The sequence below is a fragment of the Drosophila sechellia genome, chromosome X, assembly GCF_004382195.2.
Source record: "Drosophila sechellia strain sech25 chromosome X, ASM438219v1, whole genome shotgun sequence".
Lineage (NCBI taxonomy): Eukaryota > Metazoa > Arthropoda > Insecta > Diptera > Drosophilidae > Drosophila > Drosophila sechellia.
In genome coordinates, this window is record NC_045954.1 from 12,026,428 (window position 1) to 12,039,700 (window position 13,273).

The 13,273-nt window shown below is 39.2% G+C and overlaps 1 protein-coding gene across 3 annotated transcripts in view; it reads left to right on the plus strand.

The window, feature by feature from the left end:
* The window catches only part of LOC6620202 (teneurin-a), a 195,902-nt gene that overhangs the window by 152,707 nt on the left and 29,922 nt on the right, over positions 1 to 13,273 (plus strand). For 2 of the 3 annotated variants that reach the window (XM_032726421.1, XM_032726422.1), the window contains 4 exons: positions 1,719 to 1,904; positions 5,146 to 5,292; positions 5,417 to 5,624; positions 8,055 to 8,081. In XM_032726421.1, the coding sequence (XP_032582312.1) occupies positions 1,719 to 1,904; positions 5,146 to 5,292; positions 5,417 to 5,624; positions 8,055 to 8,081 (568 nt within the window). The remainder of the gene's footprint in view (positions 1 to 1,718; positions 1,905 to 5,145; positions 5,293 to 5,416; positions 5,625 to 8,054; positions 8,082 to 13,273) is intronic. The other variant, XM_032726423.1, reaches the window with a different exon arrangement.

A 13,273-nucleotide genomic window follows, 5' to 3' on the forward strand; every position in this document is an offset into this window, starting at 1 on the left:
ACGCGAAAATTTGTAAAATATTTGATTTTCGAAAATCATAAAAATTGCGATAGGGATAGTTAGGCATGTTTATTAGCAGCACAAAACTGTCTCTATTTTAGCTTTACCATCTTTTTTGGCCAAGTTATGAAGAAAACCCCGCTACTTAGTGTTGGGTCACTATATTATTTCATTTAGATATATATTGTTACAATGTTAAAGGGATAACCTAAGAAAAGATTCCACTTTTAAATTGGCAAACTATGAGCTTCACAACAGATATTTTGTGTTACCACGTCCTGACAATTTTTCCTGCACAATCTAAAATTAGAGTGGATTAGCAAGTAGCCTATGGTCCACCCCTAATATACAGGGTATTTTATGGAGTGGCCATAAAGTGGCGGTCGGAAAATCAGGTGCACATAGAAGGGCAATCACTCACGAGATCTGTCAGTTGATATGGAGCCAGACTCAGCCGGTGCCACTCCACCGAATATGATGATGTTTTATGGCCACAACTAAACCCGAAATTAGAATGGAATGCTGAGCCATAAAGCCGGAGCTTCCAATTAGGTCCACGGCCGAGGTCCATAATCATCCGGCGTGGTTGAGAGCAGGGAAATCAGCAGAGAATCGGTGGAAAATTTCGGGGCAGGGGCTCAATAAAACAAGCGGCTTACGATGCCACCGAAGGCCAAAGGACACGTACTCCTAATTTGCTTAACTTTTTAGCACCAGAAGGAGGAAAATGAGCGGACTGGGGTGCATACTATATCGGATACATATATATATATATGTATATAGTACCTCAGTCGGGAAACCAAGTTGACGACTCCTCCCGGCGTAATGAAGCAGAGTCTCATAAAAATTCATTATTTATTTAATACGCAGGTTGGCTTTGCCACCGACCGCCCTCTCTGTCTCTATCTCTCTCTTTCTTTTAGCAAATAAAATAAATTTACGCTTGCTAACAAAAGTCATGGGTTTGTAAAGCAACCCCCGAAAAACGAGATTATGAACTAAACCATAAATTAAAGCTGGTTGGGGGGAAAGCGGAAAAACAAGAAAAGCCCGAACCAATGCAATGAAAAATTAATAATTCAAAATTTTGGCCAAGATAAAGCTTAAATAAAACATGAAGTTATTTTTGGCTGACTGACTTTAAAGCGAGCTTTTCAGTTACCAGTATTCCTTGTTCAATCCTTAAAGTGGCAGGACCTTTTCATATTATTAAGCCAACCAAGTCATGTTCGCTGAATCAATATCCATGAAGAAATCGTACAAGCAACCTATGAACCAACTTATGAACCAGAACCGTTGACCATTCCCAGTCGAAAATTCCGCAGTCGAGTCGAGAAAAAGCGACATCTTTAGGAGAAAAACGGAAAAGCGACGAGGGCATGCTCGATGGAAATGGTATGGGTCTTGTTAGCAAAGTGTGCCACCACGTAAATGTAACATTTATAATGCTGTTTTTATGGCTACCAACACCCCAACGCCTTTCACTCCGGCCACTTTACGTGAAGGAGCCAGCGGAGCAGAAGCTTTAATGAATTTAAATGCGCACATGGAAAATTATGAAAATTGGATGGTAGAGAACTACAAGAGAAAGAGAAAAAACTGCGGAAATCGTTGACAAATGTCATATTTAAACGAACTTTTTAATAGTATTCACCTAAAGTTCCTAAAATAATACAACCATGTCTGATTCAATATTTGTATTTTGGTTTTTTTTTCAGCCGTCTGCAGTTTGGATTGCGGCCGGAACGGAGTGTGTGAGTCCGGAAAATGCCGCTGCAATTCCGGGTGGACGGGCAACCTGTGTGACCAGCTGCCCTGCGATTCCCGCTGCTCGGAACACGGACAATGCAAAAATGGCACCTGCGTTTGCTCCCAAGGATGGAATGGTCGTCACTGCACACTGCGTAAGTTCACTGGAATTTAGAATCGAGATTTGTACACTGACACAAAAAGTGTGTTAAAACTCAAAAGAAAATATGTACACATAGTAGGGCCACTTTTAGAATCAGTAACTCATGATGATAGCATGATAAAACGTTAAATGAAAGCTCAACTTCAATATCTTAGGAATTTCCTTTTTGGCAGTTGCCGAATTCTAGGCAGTACTTTACAACAGCAACATTGCAGTGTTTGCTGCAGCTGCCACGCCCCCGGTACCACCCCGCCCACTGTCAATGTAGCTGCTGTCGTGGCTGTTTTTAAGTTTCTTTTTTTTTTGCCAACGTTGCTGGCGTGCTTTTTATCAATCTCGATTTTTTTTCGGGCTTTTTTCTTCGCTGGCAGGAGTCGATGCACCAAAGTATTTTGTACATGTTTACGCCATTTGCTACCCACTTCAGTTTTGCAACGTTCCAAACCCTTTGATTTTCCGCCTGCCCCACTGCAGGGAATTTTTCCCCTCTTTTGCGATTTTCCTGCTTTATTTGTTGCTTACTATATCCCCCGCTTTTATTTTTTTTTTTTTCGTTGGAAGTGCGTTTGACAGTTTTGCCGCCATGACTTAACCATGTTGTTTGAGGCAACGCAACCAAAAAACAACACCAATGACAGGGAGCAGCAGCAGGATACGACTTTTCCCTAGAACGAAAAGCCGGCACTGCAGCATGATAAGTAGCTATCGATTGACAGTGATTAAAACTTTAAAAACAAACAGTCATGTTACAAAAACATTCAAACGTGTGGCGCCCCCTGGCGGCGGCGGCGGCAGCGCAGGCATGCATGTAATGCCATTACAAGCCCCCTTTTTGGGGGGCTAAAACCACCCCCTACCCGCGATCAGCATTTCGTTGACGTGTGCAAAACCAATAAAACTTCCGACGTCATTCAGAGTCACAAGCAATCTTGGTGGCCTCCGTTCCCCCTCCCCCCATCCTTCTTTTGTCCCCCGGGAAACTTTCGGCACTCTTTCAATCGATTCGAGTGAAAAGGGGGGCTATCTGGTATACTATATGGTATCTGTGTCTGACTGAGGGCCTCGTATTTTTAGAAAGTACTTAACGACTTTGTCGCAGAGTTGTCGCCTATGAGTAACAAACAGGCATATTTCCATATAACCTCAATTTTTAGATTAGCTTTATATATACAATATATGCCGAAAGATACAACAGATTTTTGAGCTTTCTTTCCTGCTCAACTAAATATAGTTATTGGTTGATAGTCCCATTTTTACCATCATCTTTTTAGCTAGAAATTTGCTAAAAAGAAGACAGTGCAGATTAGACGAAAAACTGAGCGGGGTGCATACAAAAGGAGGGTTTTTGCACAGATTAGACCTTTCAGACGGCGACTTCAATGCGGCAGAGTTGATTGAATTCGAAACAGAGATTTCCAGCGAATTACGCGCCACCGAAAGCTCCACTCGATTGGCCCTCCTAGTTGGCAAAATGGTTAGTTTCTAGGTGCACAGACACCCGAAAGCCCCATGCATAGTTGATAGTAGTAGTTACATTTAGTTGCCCAAACCCCGTGCCATCCAGTTCTATTCCCTTTTCTATAACCCGTCGTCTCATTCAAATATTTACAATGTTTTTCCCATCGCCGATTCTCTTTTTTTCTGCACCGGCATTTTCTTTTTTTTTATGCTAGCTGGGGTTTTATTATGGATTGTAAAATATGTGCAGAAGTGTGTTTGGGGAGATTACAACAATTTTTTGAATGGCCAGGCATAAAAAACGAGGGATTTGTACGCCGAAAGTGATAAAATAGAGGGGAAATAAGCTGCGCAGAGGGCGAAAAAGCCAAACAGGGAGGTTCCTGTAAATGGTTGGTAAAAAGCCAATGGCAGACATTGCTGTGTTAAATACAATAAAGAAAGAAAATAGTGCAGCTTGAACTCTAAATTAAAAAAATTCATGTAATGGCAAAATGAATGGCAAAAAATACAAGGTTAATAATGAATTCACATTTCATTTCGGTTGGTAAATCGGTTTATATTTATATAAATATTTTCCAAAGCGATGTTGGACATTCATATTGCGGAATTTTCGAAGGGAGTAGCAGATATTTCATATTTTTCAGTTGTAAAACTGTTGTTAACAAACAAACACTTAGTGTTTTTTTTTTATTCAGCATTAAAAATGTCCAGACAGTTCTTTTGATTGATTTTTGTGGTTTTAAATATTAAGTACAACTTTGTGCCGTTTATTCGGTTTTCGTTCAACTAAAATCAGGTTTGTATGCAGTAAAGTTGGCCATTTCGCCGCGGTTTTTATAGTTCTCCAAAGTTCGAGGTCTAATCCAGTCAACAGATTTGACATATTCCCCCGTTTCTGCCGTCCCGGGAGTTCAATATTTGCAAGAACACTTGAAGTTATTGCCAATATGTGCACACAAACACGCACTCGAACGGAAAGAGACGGCACGATGGTGGCGGAAAGAGAGGGGGCTACTCGTAAACAGGAAGGCAGTAACAACCAGGGAAGTCATTTTATGCGCCGCAAACTTTTTAACATGCCGGAAGCTGAGTTAGCAGGCCCCTTTCTTCTTTTTTACCATCGAAATGGTGTGTAAGGGCCAAAAAGGAAGGAGGGCGTTGCTGCTACCTTACCCCATTTCGCAAATGACACATGTCAAGTGACATTAACTTTGCGTCAAATGCTGTCGTGGCACAAACAAATAAAGCCAAAAAAAAAAAAAAAAAGAAGAAGGAAGGCAGAAAACGTAAAAATGGGACCAAATCATCTATCGTTAGGTTACGTTTCGTTGGGTTTTTATGTTTGCCCAACATTTCGCCGAGTGTTCTGCCAAAGGTTAACTGCCACTGAGAGTGAGAGCAAACATCAACATTATTTTTATATTCATGATGTTGACTCGCCGAGCACGGGAATCCAGCGTAGCTGGGGCTTGGGTTTGGGTTTTTAAATGGAAATACCCGTGCAAATGGCAATGGGCAGGGTGTTATCATTCAATTTGAAGCGCCACTCGATCCGGACAGTTTACTCTTAATTACAGCAAGCCATTGGCACAAAAATACCAGACCGTTAAATAAAATGGCATACAAAAGCCAATTCGATTGCGTGTCAAGTCGCTCGAAATCATATTGTTCAGTAATAGAAATACAAGACTTAGAGCATCCGCTATCACAACGATGCAACATCGATATGCGACTTAACCATATTAATTTACAAACCACTTAAATACCTCCAGCTGGCTGCGAAAATGGTTGCTCTCGACATGGGCAGTGTACCCTGGAAAATGGCGAATATCGCTGCGATTGCATTGAAGGATGGGCTGGAAGTGATTGCTCCATCGCACTGGAGCTGAACTGCAAGGATAATATCGACAATGATGGCGGTAAGTTGGAAAAAGAAATATAGAAATCTGGTTTAAAATGCATAGCAATGAGTTGTAACCCATAGAGGTGTCATTCTTTCAAATCCTCAATATCCTGATCCTGATAATGTTGTATTTTATATAGATGGAATGACCGATTGCTCTGACAGCGAGTGCTGCTCACATCCCGCCTGCTCGGAGCACATAATGTGCCTATCGTCCAACGATCCTGTGGAGGTCCTGCTGCGAAAACAACCGCCCTCGGTGACCGCATCCTTCTACCAGAGGGTCAAATTTTTGATCGAGGAGAACTCGGTGCAGTCGTACGCCCACATGGACGAGTACAGCGAGAAGTAAGTGATTCGCCCTACAATTAAGAACTATCTCGTAGCGCCCCTATATCTGTATAGCCTATATATACATATACGTATGCGTCTGACTCTTAGTGCGCAGGGATTCCAAAATGACCATATATATACCATATATATATATATATATATAAAATGAGAGGGCTTGCCATTGAGCGACTCTTGAGTTTCCTACCTCAGTTCAAATCTTTTTCGTTTCCAGTTTGATCTTTTGAGTTTCGTTTTTGAGTTGCAGACAGCGAGTGTCCCGCGTATATCTTGAATATATATGTATCTACATATGTATATACAGGGACGTTTCGATCTGCGATTGAGAAATTTTTCATTGGAATTGCGTTTGAACTTTTTCCGTTTTCGGTTCTGTGTGATTATTCTTTAAGCTTTACGGGTGCAATGAAGGGAAAAAGCTCAAATTTATTCTATATGAAGCGTATATATGTGTATATAACCAGATACCAGATACTAGATACCCATGGCCTATCTGACCACCTATATATACATATATGCAAATATTTTTACTTTATGCTTTACAAAACGAAAAGAAAATGAAAAAAAGAATCTGTTTATGTTTTATACCAACTTCAACTAAACACACTGCCAGTAGTCTCAATCAATCAATCAGTCGAAAAAAAGAAAAATCAAGAAGAAGCAAAAGAAATGAAAATCTAAACCCATTCACATTCCCACAATCCCGAACGCCTCTCTCCCCTCAATGAGTCTATCATTTATGCGCTGAAAACAAAAAAAGAAAAAACACTAAAAAATAATATTGAGATGAGAATGTGAGAATCTCAAGTGAAAATGTTGAATTTTCAAAGTTTTCTTTTTTCTCGTTCCTCTGAGTTCTCTTCCCAACCGTTCCGTTTCCATATCGATTCGTTATGTTATATATCAGTTCTGTGGATCCTTATTTCTCCTGATTTCTCCCAAAACAAAAAAAAAAAAGAGGAGGAAAACGAAATGACATTTTCCTAGTTTGAGCTTTTTCTTTTCTTGCCCGCCTGGGAAATGCCAAGCCAATGCGAAGAATCAGACGCTGATGATGACTACTTCCAGCGCAAAAGAAAGAAACCCGAAAATAATATCTATTTCCATTGTTTGTTTTTTTCGACTAAAAAAACCATATTTTTTTCCTTTGGTTGATTCTCCTGAGTTTTGGAGTCGTAGGATCCTTGATCCTGCTGTCCTTTTCATTTCCATTCCTTTCTTGCCGCCTCATTTCTCTCATTCTCTCGAACTCTACATGGAGCAATGAAAAATCAGAACTATTTGATGAGAACATTATGAGAAAAGCGAATATATAATGATAGCACTTCATTGAGTATGTGTGTTGTCTAGTGTTAAACCTCCTTGTGTTCGTCTTACCCCAAAAAAAATAAGAAATATATACAAAATATAAAATATAACCAAAAACAAATGATATAAAAAATCTCTCAAAGTTAGGCCTCCATCGATAAGTAAGTGATCGATCAGATCGAGTGTATAACTAAGAACAGACCTAGTTACATTACCGATAGTTAACTTTAAATTTAATTTGCTTTCGTTTGGTTTCTTAAGCGAAGTACAGTCTGTCATTGTATCTATATATTACCTATATAGCGTGTCTCTTGAGTTGTTGCTATGATTTCGATTCTGATTTGAAGACCCCCCAAAAAAGTAAAAACAAAAAAGAGAACTGCGCCGATGCCAAGACCAAGAGGAGAGGATTCCCCAAAACTGAGGATGACCGAGGAGCGAAATTGATTTTGAGTTTCTCTTTCGTTTCCGTTTCCGTTCCGATGATTCCCCCGTCCCCCCAATCGTTTCGTTATCATTTCGTTCCGTTTCGTTCCGTTCCGCATTTAACCAACTAACCATACTAAACCAACCAAGATGATATGTCAGTCAAGCCCCGAAGATGTCTGCCGATCTCCGCCTCCGTCTCTGTCTTCGTCTTCGTCTCATCATCCGACTAAGTGTGTTCGTCAAATGTGTTATTTTGCGTTACTTGTTTCTCAGCGTGTCGTTTTCGTTCCATTTCCGTTTGGTTTCCATTTCCGTTTGATTTGTCTTTGGTTCACTAAGCTATGAAAGTACAAATCTCCACCTTAGGTATGCTAAAAGTAAATCTAAACAAAAAAATTATTACCAATTGTTAAGCAATATCAAAGTTTGATCAATTCGTTAACGAAACGCATTTTTGTCTTTTAATTTCTTTTTTATTGTCCTGTCAATTAATTGTGTACTGTCCTACTCTGTTGCTGTGGCTCGATACCTTCATGTTGTGTGCTAAACCAAAACCAAATACCAAAAAAAAATCAAATCCAAATCAAATTTCAACACCAAAAAAAAAATGCATTTCCCATATGCAAATCAAAATCGAAAAAAATCAAAAAATATACAAAAAATCCTACGTTTCAACCCGTGAACTTGTAGTCTCTTCTGGAGCTCGTTCACACCTTGGTAAGTCGAAAACAAAACACCTAAAGAAAAAAAGGAAACACAGACGTACAATTTTTTGGGTACTCCAAACCAGAAAGAAAAAAAATGAAAACAAAAACAAAACGAAAATCTTTGTTACAGTCGCATCTTCTTCAGTTGATTCTGAATTTTAAGTTCACCTCATCCAAGCATCCAATTGATCCATTGATCCATCGCATCCACTTGTCCATCCACAAAAAGCATCGAGTTTTGTTTGCCTTCGGTTTTTTTTTTAAATATATGCATCCATAAAATCACACACGAGATTCTTTGGTTCACAAATGTAGGTGGCATCTCTCATCACTTCTTTTTCGATCACTCACTTCCTCTTCCCAGTTAAGAAATAAATGTACCTTTCTAAATTCTATAAGTCAATGCAGTCAAGCCAAATCTTCTTTGAAGTAAATGAAGAACTTAGATTAGAACTAAAGAGCAGAGTTATCAATTGTATCAGCTAATATTTAAATTCAACCAAAACTTCCATTTTGAATACCCCAAAGTGCTGACATATTGAGCACAGAAAAGGAAATACGTTTGAAACGCCTGCAATTGACTTTTGCATTTTTTTCCAAATTCCTGATCAACATTTAAATGCCCCGCGGCTGTAATTGCATTATAATTGTACCAGCACCTATCCCATTCGCACCATTCGCTTGCATATAATGCCATTTTGTTGATTTTAAATTACATTTGAACACACACACAAAAACTGAGAACCGCAAAACCCAGAGATCGAAAAGTCAACAAATCATTCATGTAAATAAAACACGACAACAAGAGGAGTGAAGACAACAAAAAGTACAAAATATAAATTAACAACGGAAAAAATGCATTCATAATTTTTTATCTCACCAACACACCAGCACGCACTCGCAAAAAAAAAAAAAAAATAAAAATAAAAATAAACACATATCATATCATAACATGCATATCATGAGTATGTTTTCCATATTCATTATTTTTTTTATCGTTTTTCGTTGGCATACTTTATAGGGCAAGATGAAAAAATCTCGATATATATATCCACATATATATATATATAGATAAATAATTGTATGTGTTATGTGTACCGTGTCTATATGTGTATTTAGTTTGATTTCCGATTTGTGTTTGTTCCTTTTGCCAATCAGCCAGCGATTTTAACACTCATACTAACCCATTTACCCACGAAAGTCATCGAAATATTATTGTTATTATTATTTACTCTACTCTACTCTACTCATAGTTTGGCATGTGAGCATTTCGAGCAGAATTTTGTTTGATTTCTCCCGAGGTTCTCCGTTTCTCCAAATCACCCTTTCTCACATTCTCTATATATGTCTACCCATCACAAAATGCCCCCGATCGTTATTAAATCGTTTATGTTTTGATTTCCATCAACGAAACTCCACCAATTTCTTCCCTCATCTCTCTCAAACTCTTGATCTCTTTACGTTTTTCGGTTGTATTCGTTTGAATTTTAATCAAAGCTTTTTATGGTAAACAAATCTCATCAAATATAAATCACTTTATGAGTTTTCGTATCGATTAATATCTCTGTTGATGTTTTGTTAACCAAACGAAGGAATTATGTATACAAAAAACAGAAACTCGATAGGTTTCCCATCCAATAAAATGAAATGAAAACCCAAAGGTCAGCAGCAGAACAAAGACAAAGAAAGAACCAATCAAAGCTAATAAAAATGCAAGTAAAACGAAAGAAAATATCTGTATATCCTTATATGTTATCACTCAAAAAAATAACAACGAAAAAAAAAAAACATCCCTACAAAACCCCCAAACGTATCCCTAAATGTCCTAATTGTCTGCGTCTAAGCCATTTGTTTATATGTTTTCCAAATACAATAAAACTCACCCAATCACACACACACACACACACAACCACACGCATACATCCATCCGTTCCAACACAGAAAATTCTTCACCAGAAAAAAGAAGAAAAATATCAAAGTTTTATAAAAGAAATATAATAATTAAGGAAAAACAGAAAATTCTTTACAAACAATTCTTAATGCAAATTTTTCCATCAGGTTTTTGCGTTTCTTTTTGCGTTTTCCGCATTTCAATTATTCTTTTTTTTCGGTTGATATATGTATGTATATATATATTTTCAAACTGTCAATGCAATAACAATTTCTTCGGCATACCGAAGTTCTATAAAATGCCCTTGCAGAAGTCCCTTCAAATGAAATAAAGTGTGGGAGGGTATCTAAAACGAGTAACGCAGTGTGAATATTGGGTAGTTCTATGGTTTGAGCTAAAAAAATGCTATTAAAATAAGTCATAAGAGTAATTTTATTAATGGGCCCAAAAAAAAATATTATATAATGTGGGAGCAACCATGGTCATTAATTGTGCAAAAGTGTAAAAAGTGTGGGTATTAATGGCAAAAAAGTGTGCCTATTAAGTTAATGAACGGGTTGCACTGACAGCCATCCGATCATCGTAATGAACTGATTTTCACTGCATTAATTAAGTGGCCGAGGGATTAGTCAAACTTTCCCTCATTACTCACAAAAAAAGGGACTAAAGTTAAAAACTGGTAAATGGGAAAAGCGTTGCTTGGAAAAGTTGCCATTATATCTGGAATATTGCTGTTGTAGACACCGCAACGCAATTATAAGTCATTTGCCTTGGCCAGAGAAAATTGCTGGAAAAGAAAGAAAATATCATTTTAAAAAATAAGAAGAATTTTACCCAAGACACCAAGAAAACATTTCTTCTTCCGCACTTTCGCAATTTTTTAAGCACCAAAAAGAAGAGACATAAGTTAATGAAAGTATTCGATTGAAAAGAACTTAACAACACTGAGTAAAAAATTTAAAATTGAAAGGATCGTGTAGATAGGAACTAGAGGTTCCCTACCTCGAAGTTGTTTTCAGTGTAGGGTGAGCGGAAAGAACCAGATGATGATGACGATGCCATGGAAACTGGGTGACGTTGTTGTCGTCGTCGGCGGGTTGCTGTTTTCCTTGCCGCTCCGATAAAGCGAAATCCAAGTAAATGCGATACGGGCGTGTCATGACTTCAGGGAGGCGTGGTTTAGTGGGTGGCCATGGGTAGCCATGGGTAGCTATGGGTAGCTATGGGTGGCTTGGGGCTGTTGGGGGTGCAAGACTGCCGCCGTTGTCAACGTCTTCGTCTTTGGCATTTCGGGCCGTCTTTGTCTGCTCCTGCTGTTGCGCTCCTCTACCCCTCAGCTATTCCATTCAGTGTCCTCTTTTCCATTCGCTTTTTTTTTGGCTTTGTAGTGCTCAAGTGGCATCGTTGAAAGGCAGGGCAGTTAAGGTGGAGAGGTGGAACCAGGAGGTAGCGGTGGAGCGGGTATGGAACAAAGGTCCATTGTGAAAAGTTTTCGCTACTTGCAGCGGCAAATGCAAAAACTGTTAACAATAGAAATAATACAAGAAGAAACAGGCAAAGAAAACGCCGAGCGAGGTGGGTGGATGGTTAAGGGGGAGGGGAGATTGGGGTAGGAAGAAGGACGTGGGACGCAGGACGAACAGGAAGCAGGCATAACCAGAACGGAGACTTGGCCGGAGTCAAAAGTTGAGCAACAGCAACAACGTTGACTAAAAATTAAACAATAAACAATGGCGGAGCGACTATAGATTACTTCCTGTTTTGGCTGCCATTTTGTGGGGGTGCTGCGAAAATAAAGGGGATAAAATGGAGCCAGGAAGGGCGCTCAAAAAAGGGGGTTAAGTGTGAGCTTGGTTAAGGGAAAGCCCCCGACTTTTCTTCTCTTCTCTTCACGGTTTTTTTCGTTATTTTCTTCTTTTTTTTGCTGTCCCAACTGACTGACGGCCTGTTTAGGTGTGGCTAGTTGCCCGCTTAAGTGGTTTTCCCACCAGCCCAGCATTTCTCCACCATATTTTCCACGCCGACCCCTTGGAAAAATCCCCCCGCCCCCGGCCATGCACAGTTGTGTATGCAAATCAAGTTGTCTGCGTCGGGCTGTAGCTAAACTGATTAGTGTCAACTTGCTGGCAGTCATCAAGTGGCTACTGGAGAAAGTCGCTGGATTATTGTGGGTGGTGCAGGGTTGGATGCAGGGTTGTTGTCGCCAACAGAGTTGCTCGGTGGCAACCCCTTTTCCCAACCGCCTTCCTAAGCTGCTGTTTGCGGTTCCTGCTGGCTGTCAAGTGTCGTAAGCGTTTGATCCTTGATCTTGTGCGCTAAAAAAGGGAAATGAGGATATATAAATGTATATACAAATGGATTAGATGGCTACAAAGCCGAATTTCCGGTAGATCTTTTCAACATTTCATTGTGAAATATGAGATATCAAACGATTATTTTCGAAATATTTGAATCTGTGAAAATTCTGCTTGCACATTTATCTCACATTTCTGAATCTTTCTCGTTTGCCGTATATTTGCCGACAGCAATCCGTTCTTTTTTCACTTCAAGTTGCCAAGACTTATGGGTAGAGATACATCCTGAATATGTGCCACATATATATATATATATACCTGTTTATTTTCCGCATGTGCTTGTGCCATGCATTCGAATGCAGATATTGTGTATATATAAATTAAAAAGGCGCCAGTCCGAATGTTTTCACAGGCAGTTGTCGTTGTCCTTGTTGTGATTTTCTGGTCTTATCAACGGGGCCATTGCCTGGACTATAGCTCCACCGGAATTGTTATTGTTGGTGGTGCTGGCAGAGCGGCAGCAGCTCTTATCCCCATCCGTTTGCTCAGAGGGCAAAAAAAAGAAAAATCCGCTTTAGAAAAAAAGGAGGAGGAATTTACAGCGTACAAGTTGCACATAAACCAAAATTAATACCCATATAAGTTACAAACAGTTTGAGTGTACGAGGTGTACGAGTATGTGATAGTGCAAAAAAAAAGTAAAAAGCTGCACGGATACGGATAAGAGCAAGGAAAGTTAGCCCGCTTTCAGCCAACAGCCTTTTCCAGTCAACGTGGCCAATAGAAATGGGCAAAACACAACTGGCCAAACGAGAAGGCCTCGTAAAAAAAGCCATGAAAACAAAGTGAAAATCAAGAGGGAAAGATTTAATTCGAACAGAGAATGCACTTCAAAGCACTGGGTTTTAAAACAGGCTTTTTGATTGAGTTATATAAAAAGGTGATATAACATCAAGTGGCAATTGAATGAATGGATGTTTTGATGTATATACTACCGCATCATATTATAAAAAAAAA